Here is a 21,753-nt window from a genome sequence, read left to right on the forward strand (position 1 = left end):
ATCGAAATTCTGCTACATGTGCATTACACCAACCCGCATTGGAACAGCGTAGTGGATAATGTTGCAAACCCTCTCCTTAATGGAAGAGGAGGCCTTATCCCAGCAGTGGGAAATTTACAGACTGTTACTAAGATTTTATATAATATATACGTTCCCACGAGTAAGGTATGAGTTCGTGCTAAAAATATATTCTCGTACATTGATTCCTCTTAGGTAATGCACTGTACTAGAAGCTTTTTAATTTATTTTTTGTACGTCGGCATGCCTTTATGATTATTATTAAACACTTCATCTGATCGTAACAATTTTTGTACCAAATACATAAGAAATGCTATTCTTATTTATAGAAATAAGTATCTCACAAGATGTAGCTGTAGCATCAGGATGCAGGTTCTGGGTTTAATCCCATCCAACCTGACGCGTTGAAGTTAGAAGCTGTTACCAGTACCTTGGAAAGCACATAAGCTATTGGTTCTTATATTTGACTCTCTTAATTCGTGTTAAATAACTCCATCAGATTATCAAAGTAAGTGAATAAGGCACTTGCATTAGAGCATGACTTGAGGACTGTATTCCTGCACAATTCGATATTTATCATCTTTACTCGTTAGTGTTATAGCTCTTATTAAAGGCCACTAATGTTTTGTCAAGTTTTGACAGTTTTGCACAAACAATATAAGTTGACCTCCCATTGCAAGGACATCTTTATCGACAGTGGGTCACTGTGTTTCTGGGCAATTAAAATTTATTATAATTTTCTTATTATATTGATTTAGCTGTTATTATACGTCATTAAATTTTGCGAACTTTTCACAACCTTGCCCAAACAATATAAGTTGAACTCTTATAGTAAGTACATCTTTACTTATACTGGGTCAGTAATCATTTGTGAATTTAATTTTGGGGCAAATTTAAAAAAGTGAAACATACATACTTGATAATTATAAGTGCCATACAATAATTCCATATTAGATATTATAATTTGATAAGGATCGATGCGAGATGGCCCAGTGGTAAGAATGCGCGCATATTAACCGCTAATTGCGGGTTCAAACCCAGGCAAGCACCGCTCATTCATGTGCTTAATTTGTCTTATAATTCATCTCGTGCTCAGCGGTGAAGGAAAACATCGTGAGGAAACCTGCATGTGACAAATTTCATAGAATTTCTGCCACATGTATATTCCACCAACCCGCATTGGAACAGCATGGTGGAATATGTTCCAAACCTTCTCCTCAAAGGGAGAGGAGGCATTTATCCCAGCAGTGGGAATTTACAGGTTGTTGTTGTTGTTGTTGTTGTTGATAAGGTTTTGAAAAAACTAAAATAACTTACTTATTAAAAAAAAGCGTTTTTTATATTTTTAAGTCATTAAAATATAATAGAGTACTATTTATAAAAAAACTACTATCGAAACAGACTGTTTTTCGATACAAAATAATTCCACCATCATTTTATGCCTTGCGGATAACGCCTTCGTACTTCCAACCTATCCCCTAGATAAATCAAGCACAAACATATTCAAAACATTATAGAGAACCTTATAACTAAAACCATAAAGTTTATTTTGCTTTGCCACCAACTGTAAACAGTAGATTGTGAAGATATGATTTGAGTATTCGCGCTGGTTTTTAAGATATTTTTTCCTTCGAAGAAATGTCGATTTTCTCTAATACATTTATACGTTGTATCCTTTATTTGCACACAAATAGACTTATTATGGACATACTGGTATTATTATGGATTACCAACGTTATGCATAAAACACCTGTGTGTTCAATGGAATTCTTAAAAAGGCTAGTTAATAAATACATACTGATGAATTTTAGAATAGAACGAAAGTGAATTATATACAGACATTTTTAACTTTGCCGTTTCGTAAATTCAAATCGTTTATAAAAAGTACATTGGTAAAAAAGGGCATATTATTCGATACAAGATTTTGTAGATGATAAAAATATCCATACATATATAATTGTATTTAACTAATATGATTGTATTTTTTAAATGTTGAAAAAGAAAAACTACTGAGTTTCTTGCCGATTCTTCTCGGTAGAATCTACTTTCCGAACCGGTGGTAGCTTCACTTAATTTGTTAAATGGCGATCCAAAAGTGCTTGTAGAAGCCCACTTGAATAAAGTTTATTTTGATTTTTGGTTTTGATTATAAATCGAAAATTACAGTAATTTACTTTTATTTTAAAAATTGATATTAATTTGGAAGACCTTCTTATGTTATTTTTATGATAATTGAGGAGTCGAGATGGCCCAGTGGTTAGAACGCGTGCATCTTAACCGTTGATTGCGGGTTCGAACCCAGGCAAGCACCGCTGATTCATGTGCTTAATTTGTCTTTATAATTCATCTCGTGCTCAGCGGTGAAGGAAAACATCGTGAGGAAACCTGCATGTGACAAAATTCATAGAAATTCTGCCACATGTGTATTCCACCAACCCGCATTGGAACAGCGTGGTGGAATATGTTCCAAAACCTTCTCCTCAAAGGGAGAGGAGGCCATTAGCCCAGCAGTGGGAATTTACAGGCTGTTGTTGTTGTTGATAACATTATTAATAAGTGAAAACATAAATCTAAAGATCATGGGTCTAATAAATGTTCATAATTCATGTTGTCAAGAAATATGACTATGAAATACTCAGACTATGTTATCCAGGAGACCTACTTATACAGAAGTCGCTTTTATCCGGCACTGTGAAATTTAAAATTATTAAATAATTCCATCAATAAGATACCTATATTTAATTTTTAATTACGAAAATGTCAAACAATAAATTTCGGTAACATTCATTGAACAAAGAAGTATTGATTTTGTAGGTATTTCCAAGTTTTTTTTTCTTTGTATGGTATTCTTAGAGGTTGTGTTTGTGATAGACTGTAGGCCGGTAAAAATATAAACACTCCTTTGAAGAAAAGACAACTTTGTGTTGCCATTATAAAAAAATCCATGTGATTCCCAATGACGTCATCATTTTTTTTTATTATAACTTTTATTTGTGCCAAGAGGGCACAGATCATTTCGCCAATGTCACGTGCGATGGAGAAGACACGATGGAGATTGAACGGTGCGGTCGAGATTGCAGGCTTAATTTAATTTTAAGGGCACAATAGTAGTAGACTCTCTGTTAAAAAAATTAAATATTAAAATGAGTTATATACTTACGTAAATCTATATTTTAGAGGGTATTTCAATAAAACAATGTGTGTCAAAGATGAATTTAATTCTAATTAATTTTAAGTGGAAACATGAATTATCATAACACGAATCTAAAGAAGGAAACGCTATTATAACCTTAATTACCAATACTTATACAAAATAAAATGTCTTTCATGTCGTCGTCGTTCAAATTATACAAAAAAAAAATCGATATTTAAACAACAAACTCTTTTTATTTATATCGCATTGGTGTTAGTAATAATATAAATAACATACAACACTATGCAAAACATATTTACTATATTGATTCGTGCCGAAATCGAATTTCAGTGTGACCAGAACGAAATTCAAATTATGCGTTACGGTTTCGCTTTCTAGAACAATCGAATCGTAATCTTAGAACAAAGACGGTGTGGATCTTTATTAATTTAAATTATGACATAAATAAAAAAAAAAAAAAAAAAGTTGTTTCATAATTTTTAATGTAATTTTTTTCTTTAATCTCTAATTATTCTTATAGAATTTAATTCATAAAATACATAGTCGATATTTTTTAAAACAATTTATTAACTTTTTTTTAATGTCCGCAATTATTTTTTTTTGGTCTGGTATAAAAAAAAAGTTGCCAGTACCGTCGTTGTTCTTAAGATGTAACAAAGGTAAATTCTAGTCACACTTTACAATAAAAATCGTCGTGCCAAATACAATACCTACATTTTAAAAACTTGTAACAATTACAAATAACTGTAATGAAAAACATATTTTTACATTTTTATATTTAAATTTATTTTGAGAAGGCACATGAAATTCTTATTAATAAACGAATAAAATGAGGCGACGAAACGTTTCAATAAAAAGCAGAAAATATAAAAAGGCAATGATTTAAAAAAATGAGGCTGTGTATATTATTTTGAAATTATATATTTTTTTCGCGACAAAAAATCGCAACGTCTTATTGTACAGCCAGTAATATAATCGTTATTTTCGCCATCATTACATATAATTATACATATAACACAATGTATATGAACAATCTTACCGACTATATAAAAATACAACAATGTTCACATGTGAAGCTCATTTGACTTCTATCAAGTCAAATCAGCTTCGCGTTTCGTGATATGCCACAGATTATAAATATTTTTTACACGCTACCCTTTTATTTTATTTTTTTTAAATTCAACCATTATTTTTACCGATGTCATTGTAAAGAAGTATAATTATTCAATTATATTTTACGGTTTTTGTTGAACTAATACAAAATCTTTTGAAATTTATTAGAATCGACGTTCTTTTTTTGAATATATATTTTTTTAAACGAACCCCATTCAAAGCTTACAAAATTTGATCCCAATATTACGACAGTTGGATTAACGAAAGAGATTTCAAGGAAATTTAATGGCACACCAATATGAAGCATACACATTCGTACATTATATAGCAACAGTGTATCGGAGTAAGTTAATTTTTTCCGGTCATGACGTCATAGTTTCGAACAAAAAGGTTTTAATGTGAAAATGAATAAAAACATCACTTACTCCGAAGTGAATTTTAAACACACGTACGGGTTTATAAATAAATATATAGATAGTACGCACGCTACAACTACGCTACGAGTAAGAAAAATATATAATTTTCCATAGAATTAATTTATATGAAAGCTCGTGAAAATATTTTTAGAGTTAATAAGAATTGTCTTTTATATTTTAATACTAACTAATCTAATAAATAAACCAGCGACGATGAATCGAATGATTATTTTGCTAAAGTAATTTCCGTTGTATATGTTCAAAACAATCCATTATTACGATAATAGAGGGGGCAATTCTACTAACGTTAGTGATACGTTCACCAATGTATTCCGAACCGCAACCGGACCGTGCGTTTGTAAAATAGCTCGATTAATAACCGATTTAATTTCGATTTCGATTCGATTGCGATACTAACGATCCGTTAGAATTCGGGCCACGTCCGAAACTGGCAACACTTATCGTCTAGAAACACGCAAAACTTATGAATTATGAAAACAAAACAAAACTCTTACTCATGTCTTTAAATCTGCTGCTTCGATCTGCTCCCAAACCGAATCTCACTTCGCATCAAAACATCCCTCTTTGGATACACCTATTGCTTTGGTTATAAACGGAAATGAAATCATATCGATGATCTTTGACAGAGGACAATTGCAAGCGAATTATATTAAATAAATGCATATCACACTTCGAATGTTGATCACCAGATCGAAGGTCAACGGACGCGTGAAGGTAGACTTGTGAGAAGTGAAAAAACGCGATTATAATATGTATTTTTTTAATTTATTTATTTAAAGTACAAAATTTTCCGAGGACACCTATACAGTCTAATCGAAACTATGGAAGCCAAAAACATTACAGCGTCTCTATCGTTCACGGTATTACGGCGTTTATTCTTAATTATGCATTTATTTGTAAACGCGTTTTATATTACAGAGATAGCCTTTCTATAAACAGTGGTCCTATTTACGATTTTTTTTAATAAAATACTGCAGTGGTCCGAAATTTTTAATATGACTGATAAACAGTCAACATTTTCTCTAAGATATTCTATCTGAATATACAACACATTGTATCTATGTTTTTATATAAAAAACGGACTTACGCGTAAGCAGTGTAAGAATTTCAAAATAAAGACAGAAATTAAAAATTTCGATTAAAATGATAATTTTGACGATGATATCGATCATCATTTCGGTAATGAGAAAAACATCGATGATAATATATTAATTTATAATCGTGGTTCAGACCCTGCCTCGTTTAAGCGATAAATCTATTTTAATGGTATTGATATTTTTACAAAAATTTTTATCATCCCTTAAATCTACGCTACAAAAAGCGTTAAGAAACAACCTAGACCGATAGGAACTGAAGTGACAAAGTAAAATCTAAAACATTAAACGCTAGACGAAATAAAAATTCCGAAGTACTAAGAGGGTCACTAGAATAATGTAGGGTAAGAAAGAAAACGAAATACGAAAAGTGCAATGAATGCATGTAAAACAATATTCACTTACGCTATTCTTAAACTAAATTACAAAACCGCCTCAGCACTGACGTATAACAGCCAAGTATTTACTGGTGTTGATAGTTTAATTACGTTTCGTTTAAGGCTCGTTAGAACCCGAGTTCCTGCGGAAAGCGCCTCTGCATCAAAACATCTATTTTTAACATTTGTAATAATCATTATACTGAAGTCTTCTTTGTCATTATCAATTATAACTTCCGTGTTTAATTCAACTAGATCTAATTTGTGTTTTACTTCGATCATCTCGATATTATCATCGATAATGTTACTACTAACTTTAATTACAGACATTTCATCAGATATACTGTTACATCGATCACACTTAGTTAATTAAACATTGCTATAAACGATACCGTCTTTGTTGATAAGTCCGATGTTCACTTAATTGGTTGGTTGGTTATGTATAGAGATGAAGCGAGGCGCTTCTGCAGTGGTGTCAAGACCTGTAACTATGAACTGTCCGGCTCCTCCCAATCGATGCTGGCCCATTGTGGAAGCTCCGTCTCGTATTCCCAGCCGGGCCCCTGAACAGAAATTGGATTGTAAATGATCTGATGTCAAATGTAACAATAAGACTTATTTAATAATTTTATGTTATTATTGTATTAAACAATTTTGTCTTTGGCCGTTCTTATATAACTGTGATTATTTGTTAAATAATCGAGAAAGAATTTGTACCTTAAAACGAGAAAGAACTCATCAATTATAACATTAGATACTTTTACGATAACATATATGTATGTATACAGATTTATTTCTACCCTCTTGACTTAATTTATGACGATAGATGTGCTTTATGAAGTGACTTTAATTTGTAGAGATTCTTATTAACAACTCTATATCCTTTGATTTAAAGACTATTTCATTTGATTTTTATGTTGTCCATTTATACTTTGTTTATTACGTTACAGTTTCGCGTCGAAGTAAATTCAAACGGACCATTCCCAGCGGCTTTAATCTGAAGTCGTATAAAGTTTATACAGAATGTTCAAGGCACTCAGACATACGGCTCGCTACAACCTTGTCTAAATCGACCGCTGCCTTTTGAACTAGTTCACTTATTTTAAAACGATATATCGCATAAACTTGCAGAATATGTATGACTGTGTTTTCTATTTATCGGTCTCTTGATTCCATACTTTCGAATATAGTTTTAATACAATATTGGATTTTAGTATATCTAATTCTGAAATTTAATGTACTGTTAAAAAGCTTTGTATTGTTATTTCAGTTCGAAAGTTGAGTGAGTCAATATTAATACCAGGATAAGGGATCAAGTATTAGTTTCATGATTGGCAGTTTTCGTGACACAATTTGTCTAATCACCATCAGATCTGAATGAAAAAGTCATTTTGAAGAGTATCAACCAAATAGTCATGATATATAGTCTCGCATCGAGAGCAATTTAAGCACCGTCTACACCAACAATTGGAGAATTCGAAAAAAATGTTTAAGAAACTGTTTCTAAATTTATTACGACCCTCATTTTATTTCAATATTCAGCGGATCAATGAGATTTTTTTAGTAATTCCTACAAGTAAGCAATTTAATAATTGTATCATTAAATTCATCTGGAAATATTTACGAAGTGAATTGTTAATCTTGGGACATTATATAACTACTTGATCAAATAGCTATGAATGATAATCAAATAAATAGTTATGAATTCGACGTATTTTACAATAGTTGATTTTTATATTTTAATGAAAGTACTTTTAATGTTCATCTTTTAAAAGATAAAGTGGTCATTGAGGCGAGAGTCATAAACAGTTCATATTAACTTACACAATTTAGTTTAAAGCCTTTGGGGATATTCCAATTGGAAACAATTTTAAAATGAAACGCGAACTTAATAAATAATGATTTGTTGTACGTTTGCAAGATTTCATAAAACGCGTTGCGAAATAACCTGAAAAGTGCACCCCATGTTATGAGGGATGATGGCCATAATTATGGGACATTTCAGAGAATTCTAGACTATAATAAAGTGTGGTAGAAGTAAATACCTGTAGACTAATTTCGGACAGTTACGTTATATGTTACATATGTAATTTTTATATGTCATACGAAATTGTAAAAAAAAACAATTGTTGTTGTCTTCATCAGCAAAATTCTAACATTACCTAAGAACTACTAGACATTATCTAGTTGACCTTTAAGCTTTAATACACATTTATATTCTGAAAAACAATCATAGATATGACTTCTGACCAGGACCCGATGGCTAATTTTTCGGTCAACAATACATATTGTATTGGACAAGGAAATTTTGAGACAATTTGTCTTGTCAACAGATAAAAACATAGTATTTTATATAGTTTATCTACGACCTCCATGGTCGAGTGGTGCGACACCAGTTTTCATGGGTACGCCAATGAAGTCCTGGGTTCGATTCCTGGCCGAATTGATGTAGATTACCATTAGTTTTCTATGTTGTCTTGGGTCTGCGTGTTTCTGGTACCGTCGTTACTTCTGATTTCCATAACACAAGTGCTTCAGCTACTTACATTGGGATCAGAGTAATTTATGTGGTGTTGTCTCATAATTATTTATATTTATATTTATTTTTGTTTGTTGAAATAATTTTCAAGTTTGATAATTTTATCTTAAAGGTAAGTTTAAGGGCTTACCTTGTACTTCCAAGCGTGTAGATACATGACCAAGTCTCTTGGTCTTGGGTCCCTGTATCTGACGCGACACTCGTAGCAGTGCGGGTCAGGCGTGAGCGCGTCCGTGCCGGTAGAGCTACCAGCCGTGCCAGTGGTCACGCTGGTTGCGCTGCCGGGGTTGTTGGAACTCGTCCTTACGATGGCAGGTGAGCAGCCAGTTTGGGTAGCCACTGTCACTTTATCTGACTGTTGAAGGAAAAATAAATTTTAACAACGCGAATTTCATATTATAACGCATACAAAAGCCAAATATCAGCAAATGTTATGCATATAATATGGTTCCGGGAATATGGAAAACATTTTTAACCGATTAAATACCGATGATCAATTTCATTTTGAGTTACTTAAATAAGACTTTTAGATGATTTTAATTCTATTCAGTATTAAGATCGTTATTTTCGACGAGAACAGTTTTTCGAATACACATATGTACATCTGTATATGGTATATAGGTACATGCCTTGGCGTCACTGGAGTCATCAGTTAGTTCGGGAGAGGGCGCGGGGGAGGGCACGCCGCCCGGCGCCTCCGACGCACTTGACGGACTCGCCAACGTCGCTGTGTGAAAAACATTACTTTGAAGACAGCATTGTATCTATGACATTATGATTAAGAAATGAACAGGCCTGTAAATTTCTCACTGCTGGGCTAAGGTCTCCTCTCTCTTTAAGGGGTAGGTTTGGAATATATTCCACAAGGCTATTTTATTGCGTGTTGATGTCATAGACGTGTGGCAGAATTCCTATGAAATTAGACACATGCAGGTTTGTTCACGATGTTTTCCTTCACCGCCGAGCACAAGATGAAATGAAAATGAAAATGAAACACAAATTAAGTACATAAATATTCAGTGGGGCTTGCCTGGGTTGGACCCGTAATCTTTGGTTAAGATGAAGAAGAGGCTCAAAAAACTATCAATAAAAAGACAAGCACGAATTCTATGAATAAATCATACAGTATCAAACGTATACAACTTACGCGTCATAATTGTTGATGGTGTCAAACCAGGAGCTGGTGACTCCAATCTAGGCGATGATTCCCTTGAAGCTGGACCTTCGCATTCATCCTCGCCAACTAAGGACAAACAATGAATATTATAATATCCATTAGATACAGTAGTAGTAGTTTCAAAAAAGACAGTAGATTGAGGTTAAAAGTGAGGCTACTATACAAATTTAATTAATAAATTGATTTATAGATTACTAGCGACCCGGCTTCGCACAAGTGCAATGGTGATACTAAATATACTACAGTTTTTTTTCTTGTTCCTTTACTATATTGTCCATGTATTATACAAACAACTTCCTCTCGTATCACTCTATCTATTAAACACTCTATCTATTAAAAACTGCATTAAAATCCGTTGCGTAATTTTGAAGATCTTAGCATGCATAGGGATAGACAGCGGAAAGCGACTATGTTTTATACTATGTAATGATTTCTGTTTTTAAAAATGTATGTCGTGTAAATCTCATACCTTTGTCATCCGAAGCGGGTTTTGAAAACAGCAGGTCGTCATCAGCTGCATCTACTCCGAGCCAATTCTCAGCGTTGTGTATGGCGATGAGGTCTCTCACGAGTTGTTCGTCTGTCTTTCCTCCCGTGTCGCCGCCCTTTCCTCGGATAGGACCGAATACAGGGTGATTGTATAGAGGATCGTTGACAACAGGGTAACCTGTGGAAACAAACAAAAATTGAATAAAATAGTAATAATTATAAAATCCTCCTGACAGAATTGCCGCCAATAATTTATTATATGTACACAAACACAAGTGCACTATACAAAAAAAAAAAATGAATTCCTACGTTAATATAGTTCGACAAACGGAAAGATAGACTAGAATCTACAAAAAATCGTACTCTGATATAGTTTCTGGACAAAAAAAAAACAATTTTTACTGGCATTTTCATTTGGTAACTCTCAGGGCAATGCGTTGAAGTTAGACACGTGATTAGACCAACGAGTCACTCGTAGTAAAATATAGGAACTATTTTATGAAAACAAACCTTTAAGAGATGTTATTGAAGAAATCACAGATGGAAATAAATATATAATGCTCTTACCTAAATATTGCAAGTGCACTCTGATTTGATGCATTCTGCCTGTCTTCGGCCGACAAAGAACAACGCTCGTGTTCGCTGCAACGTTGTATCCCAGACGCTTGAAGACCGTCGAACAATCCTTGCCCTTCGGCGAAACCTTACATACACCGATCTTGTAGCTCACCACTTCTATTGGTTCTAGACATTCGATTTCCTCCCTGGACAAAAATATATATCTTTAAGCAAAACACTATAAGTAGATTATTATTCTGTACTGTTTGTCGCCGAAGAGTCACTTAAGTTTAAGGAGATCATCGTCAGATGTTAGAAACAAAAAGTAGCCTAAAGTTGAACCCTAAGGAAGGACCTCTTTGGTTCGAGTTTGCTTCATCAAATTTCATCATAGTAGTTTCAGTAGTTTACCCTTAAGAAATACCAGTTAGTATAGATATATGACGACCAAACTTACATATACCACCAATGACCAATACAACATATGAAATTAATATTTTAGCATCGTATATTATTCTAAATATAACACTCAATGCATGTTTTGATCGCACCCACATATTTATCATCGATAGCGTTATGACTAATGGTATAAATTATAGGTTTATTTATTTTACAGTCAATATTCTGACAATATCGTACCAATTTATCACGAATGAAATCAACACGAATAATAATAATATCAAAACTATCATCAATACTGAATAAATCTCAATGTTGACATTTAGACCTAATTGATAATCTGATCTGTTATCAATGCAAACAAACGTTGCAAGTAATATTTATTCAAATTAACTGTGCAAACTCACTCCGGGAACTCGCCGTCCACTCGACAGACGTACTCCTTCTGCACCTGACGATTCCTTATCTGATGTTCCATTTGCCTCGCCTTCTTCGGACTCCTTCCGAATAATAGGAGACCTGATTGCATTGATTTTAATAAATATTATTGTTAGAAATGTTACACTTCTGTGGATAAACTAGATGAGCCCGCGACTTCGTGGGTAGTTGAATTCAACTAAAACGTTAATTTTGCAGCCAAGTTTTTATTACATCAGCTATCTGTCAATGAAAATATCGTCAAAATTGGTTCAGACGTTTCAGAGATTATCCGGAGCAAACAGACAGACAGACGAAAAAGAAAAAAATCAAAAACGATTATTTAAATGTTACAGACACACCAATATTATTATATATATAGAAGATATATTTTGGAGTATATATCGGCATATATGAGAATATTTTAGTTGTAGGTTGTGCGCCATTTTGTCTGGGTTTGCAATACGTTGTATTATTGTGTTCCGGTTTGAAGGGTGAGTGAAGTAATGTAAGAAAGGACGCGAAGGACATAACATCTTAGTTCCCAGGGTTGGTACATTGGCCAAATAAGAAATGTTGATTATTCCTTAAAGTACCCATGTCTATTGAAAGTAGCGACTCTTTCCCACCAAGTAGCCTATTTGCCAGTTCAATAGAATATCTTACATCATCAGTGTTTAAAATATTTCTTATATAACTAAAAAAATATCTGTTTCTGACGAGTTAAGGTTCAAAATCATATGCTTACCTGACGTTAGTCTGTCCAGTCTGTGAATGGTCCTTAAGTTTTTGAGGTTATATTCCTTAGCGAGTATAAACACAACAGTATTGTGCCGATATCGACCGCAGGGATGCACCTGTTGAGTCAATTATCGATACTATAACTTGATAAACATAGCTTTACAACGACAATAAAAAAAAATATATTTGAACAAGACACAATAAAATCTCAAGTAAACATCATAAGATAAAAATAATAAAATAAATTTTATTTAATTGATATTTATTAATTTATTTAATTTATAGTTTATTTTATAAAATCATATAAATTATGTGCATTTAAGAAAGCATTTTCAGCAGCCAATATTAATACAAAGCAGTGTGTACAGGCAGAATTAATAAAAAAATGTGTTGCTGTCTCTACTCCTAATGTAGGTTTACAATTTATTAAGAATACATTACCAGTGCTCATGCAAAATCAATCGTGTTCATAAACGAAATGTTAAAAAATGTTTTAAAATAAGATAATTTAAAATTTTATATTTTAGTAGATATAAAAGAAAAACCTAATGGCTTGATCCTCAATTCAATTACGTAAACGTGTATTGATTTTTTAAATTTGAAAAGAGAATCATTAAAACGTCACAGCACGGTTAATCCTGCGTTAAATAAGAAAACTATATCAAGACATTCATTAGACTCGCGTTATCACTTACAAGTGGGATTTTGAGAGACTTAGATATCATCGTTCCAAACTTTTTGTGCGGATCACAATTCATGCCAGGCTCTGGTAGCGAAAATAATAAATCAACTTTTATTTTGAAACGACAAAATCCAAATTCACCATCAGTAACATTTAGATCACGTACTGCATATCATAAAGATTCATTATGATCAAATTTCGTCGGGAGATCATTGAATTCAGAAAGGATATTTCTCATCGAACCAGAGCCTGACGTAAAATCAAACGGTCTTAACGTTGACTCACCGGCAACGAGCAAGGCTTGTCTAGCACGAGAAGTTCTTCATCCACGTGTATGATGCGCAAGGGACTAGCGAGGACTGGCGTCTCGTGCCTGGCCCGCCATGGACAGAATATTATATTAACAAGCCCTATGATGTTGCCTTTGGGGATCACGACATCGATATTGTTATAAAAATCATTTTTAAATATTTTTATTTATATGTAAATCGTTTTAGATATTCTCTTAATTTTATTATGTCTGCTGGTGGTTCTGTTGCGAACCTTATATTAAAATAAATAGATAAAATAAAACGTGAAACATTCGCAAATCTGTTACTAAAATTCTGCTGATATTAAGCTAAAACTATAGAAATCCTAGATACATTGGATTGGACATAGTCAAATATGAAGTCAGTTCCGATATTTAATTTATAGTAAACAAGCAAGCTACGATAAAAAAATTAAAAGAGATACGCATAATATATAATAAGGAATCAAGGAACCGGAATACTAAATAACTTTGGTCTTTGTTTGGCGATCCGCTTTAAATTAGACATTATTACTAATAATTTTGTAATTATTGTCAATCATATAAGTAATTATATAATAAATCTTGCCAATGATTTAAAATTAAATAACAGGTTATTCAATTTAGATGAATGAATTGAACGAATGAAGCGAAATCGTCAAACAGAGAATTTTGATTATAGAACTGTTTCAATTGAACGAACAAAATTCGCAATTAACATAAAATCGCTATTGCTGTGTCATCAACTTATTTGGGTCAGGTGAGGGCAAATATTGAAAACATTGAAAAGGGAACACTGTAACAATTTGTATGTAAGAGTATATGTGAAGGCGATGCAAATGAAATAATTGTTACCAGGAGAACATAAATTAATAAGAACAAAGATAACGTTCATTGATACAAAAGAGGTGACGATCTAAGCCTAGCGCATAAATAGATTAGAACGATGTTCACTGTATAAAATGCTTATAATATCATTAAATGAATTTAATGTAACCCAAGTGCTCAGCAACACCATAGTAAAATTTAATATTAAGCGCACAGGAGGCTTCAAGGTACTATTCTAAGGGTACAAATAACACGAATATATTTAACAGATATTTTATAAGGTATAGTTTAACAATTATAAATTTAATTATGATTTCATAATATTTGTCATAATTTGTGTTTATGTTTGACAGTTTGCGTGTATTTGAAAGTCGTGAATAAAAAAAAAGTTATATAATTATGGAATGTTCTAATAATGCGATCAGATTATTATAATATGAAACTAAAGTAGATTTCTCATCGAGATAAGACAAAAATAAAAATTTTAATTTGATTGATTTTTAAAAATCACCCATCTCTGAACATTGTAAATGAATTGCAACAATATATCACTTTACGATTATTCCCGTAGTCCGAGACCTCCCATAGTGGGGATAGCATCAATCAAGATAATTGGACACAGTCAGTCACTCGGTGCTAACATAGAATAAAAAAACCGTTTTTTTTAAGAATAATAAACAACAAAGACATCACATCACGCCTTTGGGCAGAAGAATTTCTTCTTATCGTTTCACCTTGATTACACTACTTTATTAAATACGCCTCAGGTCGAATCTTGAAAGGCATGTCCGAGGAAAAAGTCTTGTTATAAATATAGAACGCTGGGTCTTTTATGAGGTCATAAATATGCGAGATGTGTTATTTCTTAATATGTATTCTTTCAATATAACTTGATGTATTATTTTGTGAAATGTACCTATTAAATAACCTCTTTTATGATCGTTAATTTGTAACACAAGATTGGTTGAATGTTGCACTTTTAAATCATGAATGATAAATTTCAAGGCGATAATAATAATAGTCAATTTATTTCGACAAGATCAACGATTTGATGTGAATTTATTGCAAGCGAAACACTTGGACGAAATCACTTTAAATGTAATACAAAACGTAATGTTTTAACGAATTCAAATTGTTAGTAAATATCGAGAAGTTTTCAACTTTATAAACGAATAATTTATTCTCGTTTCTATATTTTCATCCGATATTGTATAGTTTATAGTAAATTCAGTAGAGAGTCTGCGATGAGATAAAATTTATTTTTTTTTAAATTTCACTGAAACGAAACAAAGACTAGTGAAACGGTTTTGTGTTTTACGACTTTCATAAATCCCCAACGGTATGATATAACACAGTCGAATATGTACTCTTTGTATTCAAATCAGCTAAAGCGTGATGCGATAAAATAATATCGAGGAAACTGATCGTAAAGCAAAAATCGTACGAATATCTTTACTCCGCGCAAAATATTTGACGCGACCATTGACTCAGTAAGTAATCGATGAAAAGTTGAATGCAAATATTGAGCAATAGTATTTTACTCTGAACGCTTTTCAGATCCAAATCTTGAGTATTTTTACCTGGACTCCATTTCATCCGAATGAAGTAAAGGAATAGTTCTAATAAAATGAGCCGTCAGAATATTCAGAAATGTTATTCGTCTATATATTTCAGAGTGGCTATTTTCCTTCGTATTACAGAACGCCGCCGTTTCGTAACATCGCAATATTAGAAGTACTCCATCACCGAGTGTTCAAGATTATTTCTTGTTAAAGGCAGCACTTTGCGTAAAGACGAGGACTTTGAGAGATTCTAGCCTTTACCGGCAGGAAAAGCGGTTTTCGGCTCGTTTTACACACATCGTCGAGAGTATTATGAGACCCAAAAGGCTTTGTGAATTTAATTGTTAGTCGTGTATGTAATATATGGTGTACCTAGATCAGTTTTATGTGGTGTTAGATATAAAAATTATACTAATCACTTACCTTAGCGAAGATCTGTCTACCTTTAACCACGAAAGTCTAAGTTGAAGCATTCATAAAGTGAAGTAGAAGAAAGCATTGCTTCGGGATAGGTGCAAACTTAGGAAAACATTGAGCATGGTAGAAGCGAACATAACATGGCTGTCTCAATTGCCACTTACGGGGATAGAGGCTGGTTTGTTGACAACCACAATGTCCTCGTCGATATGAACGAGGGTGATCGGTTGGCTGGTCACTGGTACTTCGTGCCTGCAACGATACATACGTCAGGCCGTCGGCTCATTGCCACGGATTCTGAGCATGGACAAGTCTAGTGTTTTTTTTTGGGTTGAACATGTTGCATTTCAAGATACCACCTCCAATACTTCCCGAATAGCAAGAAGAATTTTATATACATTTGAGAAATGCCTTATTTATTAAATTTTTAAAAAGTTATATATTGCCTTTTATAGTATATTGTATATTGCCAATAAATGTGTTGTTTCATAATTATATTCATCAATTTCAAAAACAAATTTCAGATCCAAGCAACATAAATCTTAATATATCACGATTAAAACGAGAACCGTTTAAGTATCTGCCATCTCTGCAAAACTATATGTAAATAGATATTGTTTGCATTCCAGTATGGATAATCTCGAGATAATCTCTCATTGATGTATGTGGGAACAGATTTTAACGAATGATAGCGGGATTTATTAATAATCCTCGTAATGGAAGAGCAGATTACGCAGGTGGTATCATAAGATATAATAATGCAAACATGTTGCTCAGGATACAACTTAACTAGTACCATTAATCTGATCTCGTGTATGAAATACAGATAACACGAATCGAATCAAATGGACATGCGCGGGCGATGTCAAATATATGTTAGATAATTGATTTCAACGGTTCCTTGTCTCTTTTAAATTTGATAATGTTCACTAAACTCAATACTTCGATGAAGAGCTGTTGAGAATTTTAGGTTATATATAGAGACAAACAACCTCATGAAATGATTCTGGGACTTTATCTCACCAAAAAAAAAACATGTCGTGAATAAACGAAACAGGAGACAACACGTATACAAAAGTACTTGTTAAAGGAAAATTCGAATCGGCAGTAAATCCTTTTTGTGTCGGTAAGGTATAAGAATAATTTCTGTGCACTCGCATGCTCATCCGGTGCTCATTCGATTTTTAAATTTAAATTCAATTTCATTATACTAAATACCAATATAAAGGCTTGTATATACAGACAAGCTTCAAGATAATCTAATACAGTAAGGCCAAATAACGAACTATGAATTAATTTCGGTGATAGAATTTCTTCGACAGTTGTTAGTATCGTATCACGAAAATAATTCAAAGCACAACACCGGTTCGATATAACAGTTCCCTCGTAAGTTAATAATAAAAGATGGAAAATTGTTAATAATAATAGTTAAGTCCATAGTTTCCGTTGTAATACTCATCTAGGTAACGTTGTGTCGTGACAAATGTTTCATGTGAACATTTGATAATTTAAATTAGAGTTTTAAATGATGTGCCAAACAATAAACTATATCTTGTAAGCTATCTACAAGAGTAGCCATAGCTATAGGATGGGGTATAATAGAGACTGTAGCAATACCTATGAACGACGTTGGCGAGTAAGTCGTTATGTTTGAGCCGGTAGTCAGGGTCGACCCTTTCGTAGTTGACCGTGAGAGTGCCAGCCCTGATGCACCTCTCGTACTCAGCAGCAGGATGAGCCCTGAATTCCCTCGCGAAGACATCGAGGATTTTCTCTCCGACCCATCTTCCTTTGGTGAATGTCGTAAACGTAAAGTAATAAGGATAGACTTTCCTGAGACCTGTAAGTTTAAATAATAAAATTGACGTAAAATATACATTGAATAATTTTTAAATTTTATTTACAGTCTTAAATTTTAATTATCAAACTACAAATTAGATTACTTTCGTTGAATATTAATTAACACGTCATTTTAAATATAGACGACGACGCTTCGATGAATACTTAATCAATTTAAAATAAGACTGAGCATATTTTATTAAATATGATCTCGATTTGAAATGCAAAAACAAATTTCTAGAGCGATACCTGTTCTCGTATATGACGGAATTAAATTAACCATAAAAGTTATAACAACTCGTCTTAGAAATGTACCTGTGGTACTAAAAATTCAATTTGCGGTTCCTTAATTTTTAATATTGACCTCAAACTTCGCTGTTCTAGGTCAAGCCGAATGCATTATATGCTTGCAGCTCCGAACAAGATATGAATTTTTATTTCGCACATCTTATCGCTTATTTTTACAAGCATGAATTAAGGTAGATGTGTGTGTAAACTCACACAACTACAACAAATAAAGTGATATTTCTTAAAGAATTTTTACATTATCCTGAAGATCATTATTAAGTGATAATTATCGCCCACTGACATTAACTTTAGTTTATATCATTTATAATAACAATATTGTTATTATTTAATTATTGGTGCAAAAGTACATATTAATAACCTAACCTAACCTGTTACAGATTATCTTGATAACTCATAAAGGATAAAGCCAAGTCATACTTATTTTGTATACTCATATACATACATAAGCTTATTTTTGAAATATTTACTTTGCACCAATAAATAAATTATTATACGAGTATTATTATTATTAATTACAGAATCAATGAGCCATCAACCAACACTGGAGAGAAACGCTCATATAGTCTCTCATATTAATTATACTGGTCCACCTTAAAATCGAAAAAAAATATTGATTGACATTTGATCAATGGATGCAATTGGCATGGGAATTTGACAATTGGCACATGTCACTAAAAACATCCTAAAGTGGCCTCCAGAAGTGAGTGAAAATCAAGACAATGTTGACGATAAAGATTATGGTATCACAGACGGATTTTCAAATAATCCGACAGACAACAATAATGGAAAAAATTACGTCAAACAACTGTAGTAAAAGAAAACATGACAATGAATAATTAAAGTAACAGCCTGTAAATTTCCTACTGATGGGATAAGACCTCATCTTCCATTAAGGAGAGAGTTTCGAACACATTTAATGCAATCATCGGTTAAGACGCACGCGTTCTAACCACTGGGCCACCTCAGCTCTTAAATTAATAATAATAATTAATTAAGCCGAATAAATATTTGAAATGCGTCTTAGAGTCAGTTATAATTATTTAAGCGTCTAATATGCTCACCATTTTCAATGTAATAAGATGTTTCGTTGTATCTGTCGTCTGTAAAGCCGGGCCTTTTCGCTTTCAACGCCTTTGTTTCTAGTTTTGCCTGTAACAAAGTAATATTTGTAAGAATTTGCAGGTACAATATTAGATATTATTTATTACATATAATTTGATAATCACCCCATATGTAACCAAAAATGAATTACACAGTAATTAAAGTACTTGTCTTTCGCGTTTATATGTGGTTCATATATGTAGATCTATCAGATTGAATCTCACTGGAGCCAAAGAAAAGCTAATGTAATATAAGACTTCTCACAAAGGGCCAATATTCTGATCGGTTATTTGTCGTCAGCTTTCTATTGATTGATTTAGTAATATATACAATAACAACAGCCTGTAAATTTCTTACTGCTGGACTAAGGCCTCCTCTCCTTTTTGAGGAGAAGGTTTGGAACATATTCCACCACGCTGTTCCAATGCGGGTTGGTAAAATACACATGTTGCAGAATTTAGTATTTCATTGGAGCCAAAGTAAAACTACCATGACCTAAGACTTCTTACAAAAGGTCAATATTCTGAACAGACATAGCTCATAGCTTTCACAATTGAACCCAGTAACGAAACATATACATATATACACGTACATATAAGAGTCTATATTTTCATGTTGTTACACACATATTTAAAGAGTGAAATAAGTCACCAAAATGTTCACTGTGATTTACTCGCCTTACGCACCAACATTTTAATTTAAAAGTGAAATCTGATATGCAATAATTAGAGAAGCCACATAACGCCGTGTTAAAAGGCGATTATGCCACGAATATTTATCAGAACGAAAGAGGATTATTATAAACATACCGATGAAACGGTTTCCTGCTCGCTCTCTTAAAAATAATCCTTATAGCATATTGGATTGACAGAATATTCGCATTGTTGGGGAGAAACGCTTATAAAAAGTTTTCTAAGAGCCGTCGGCGAAATGAGAAAAGTTTTTTTTAAAACGAAACAATCTGCTCGGCATGAGATTTTTTTACTCATTCCATTGTACGTGTCTTCACTTCGCGGACGAATTGTTACATATTATATATTGTTTGGATTTATGTTAGGAAGGACCTCAGTGAGTGGTCAGCATCACCCTTAGTTAATGGAACTGCAAGAAGTACCCATCATTGAAATTGGTAAATCCCATATCTTCCATAGTTCGGTTCTAAACTCAATTCTGAAACTTAATGGTACCCTTTGGTGCTGTTAGATACGACGTTAGAGGATTGAATATAAAATAATAATAATATTGAAAAAATAAATAAATAAATAATAACAGCCCATAAATTGCCTACTACTAGGCAAAGGCCTCCTCTCCCTTTGAGGAGATGATTATGAGCATATTCCACTGATAATGCGGGTTGGTGGATTCATATGTGGCAGAATTTCGTTGAAATTTTGACACATGCAGGTCTCTCACGATGATTTCCTTCACCGCCCAGCTCGAGATGAATTAAAAACGCAATATATTATCAGTATAATAAATGATATATCTAAAATCCAAATTTTAGGCAAATGAACAAAGACAAGTTACATGAAAAAAAAAAATTGATCATCGAAGGATCGAGCGCTAAATAATTCGGTGAAAAATCAAATTAAGCGGTCTATTTTCGGTACCGTAAACATCGTCGATACGGGATTAAAAGATTTTGATAAATTTCCGAAAATATTCATCGAACATCCGACCGATTCTGTCAGCGAATATTAAATGGATTAACGTTATAAATTACGGATAAAATATTCTGCGTAACGTCCGTTTTGATTTTACACATTAACTATGTTTTGACAGAGGACTAAATTTTGGATTTGTTTCGGTCATCAATTATTCCACTTTCAAACAGCTACAATATACATTGGTATGTACAGGTTTGAGTAAGTAAGCCAGTGGAATAACTATTGTGTACTTTTTTCCCAATTTTACTTGAGGTCAGCGCAGAATATCTTTTTCATTCCACAAGTCATTATTTCCAGTCATATCGTCTCGGCAAAATTTATCAATTATTTCTTTGGTTGTCCTGACAACATGGTCCTCATTCCTCCTATTTTATTTTACCTATTTTGGATTATTATTTGCGTATAGTTAATAATTCTAATGTAAATAAACAAATCATGTAATACGACTTAAAATAACCAAATCAAAAATCAAGGTTGTGCCAAAATTATAACGAACTTCAAGAAAAGGAATGTATTTAAATTAAGTAGGAGAAAAAAATGAATCTC

The 21,753-nt window shown here is 32.9% G+C and overlaps 1 protein-coding gene across 6 annotated transcripts in view; it reads right to left on the reverse strand.

The window, feature by feature from the left end:
- Nucleotides 1-3,219: 3,219 nt before the first annotated feature.
- Nucleotides 3,220-21,753, reverse strand: part of LOC124531396 (RNA pseudouridylate synthase domain-containing protein 2-like) — a 444,799-nt gene continuing 426,265 nt past the window's right edge. For 5 of the 6 annotated variants that reach the window (XM_047105967.1, XM_047105968.1, XM_047105965.1 and 2 more), the window contains 11 exons: nucleotides 19,501-19,588; nucleotides 17,909-18,131; nucleotides 16,456-16,543; nucleotides 12,521-12,629; nucleotides 11,763-11,874; nucleotides 10,966-11,162; nucleotides 10,379-10,576; nucleotides 9,880-9,975; nucleotides 9,362-9,459; nucleotides 8,863-9,087; nucleotides 3,220-6,756 (listed from right to left, as the gene is read on the reverse strand). In XM_047105967.1, the coding sequence (XP_046961923.1) occupies nucleotides 6,682-6,756; nucleotides 8,863-9,087; nucleotides 9,362-9,459; nucleotides 9,880-9,975; nucleotides 10,379-10,576; nucleotides 10,966-11,162; nucleotides 11,763-11,874; nucleotides 12,521-12,629; nucleotides 16,456-16,543; nucleotides 17,909-18,131; nucleotides 19,501-19,588 (1,509 nt within the window). In that variant the 3' untranslated portion in view covers nucleotides 3,220-6,681. Of the gene's footprint in view, nucleotides 6,757-8,862; nucleotides 9,088-9,361; nucleotides 9,460-9,879; nucleotides 9,976-10,378; nucleotides 10,577-10,965; nucleotides 11,163-11,762; nucleotides 11,875-12,520; nucleotides 12,630-13,480; nucleotides 13,569-16,455; nucleotides 16,544-17,908; nucleotides 18,132-19,500; nucleotides 19,589-21,753 lie in introns of all 6 variants that reach the window. The other variant, XM_047105966.1, reaches the window with a different exon arrangement.

This window comes from Vanessa cardui, chromosome 7 (genome assembly GCF_905220365.1).
Source record: "Vanessa cardui chromosome 7, ilVanCard2.1, whole genome shotgun sequence".
NCBI classification, from domain to species: Eukaryota; Metazoa; Arthropoda; class Insecta; order Lepidoptera; family Nymphalidae; genus Vanessa; species Vanessa cardui.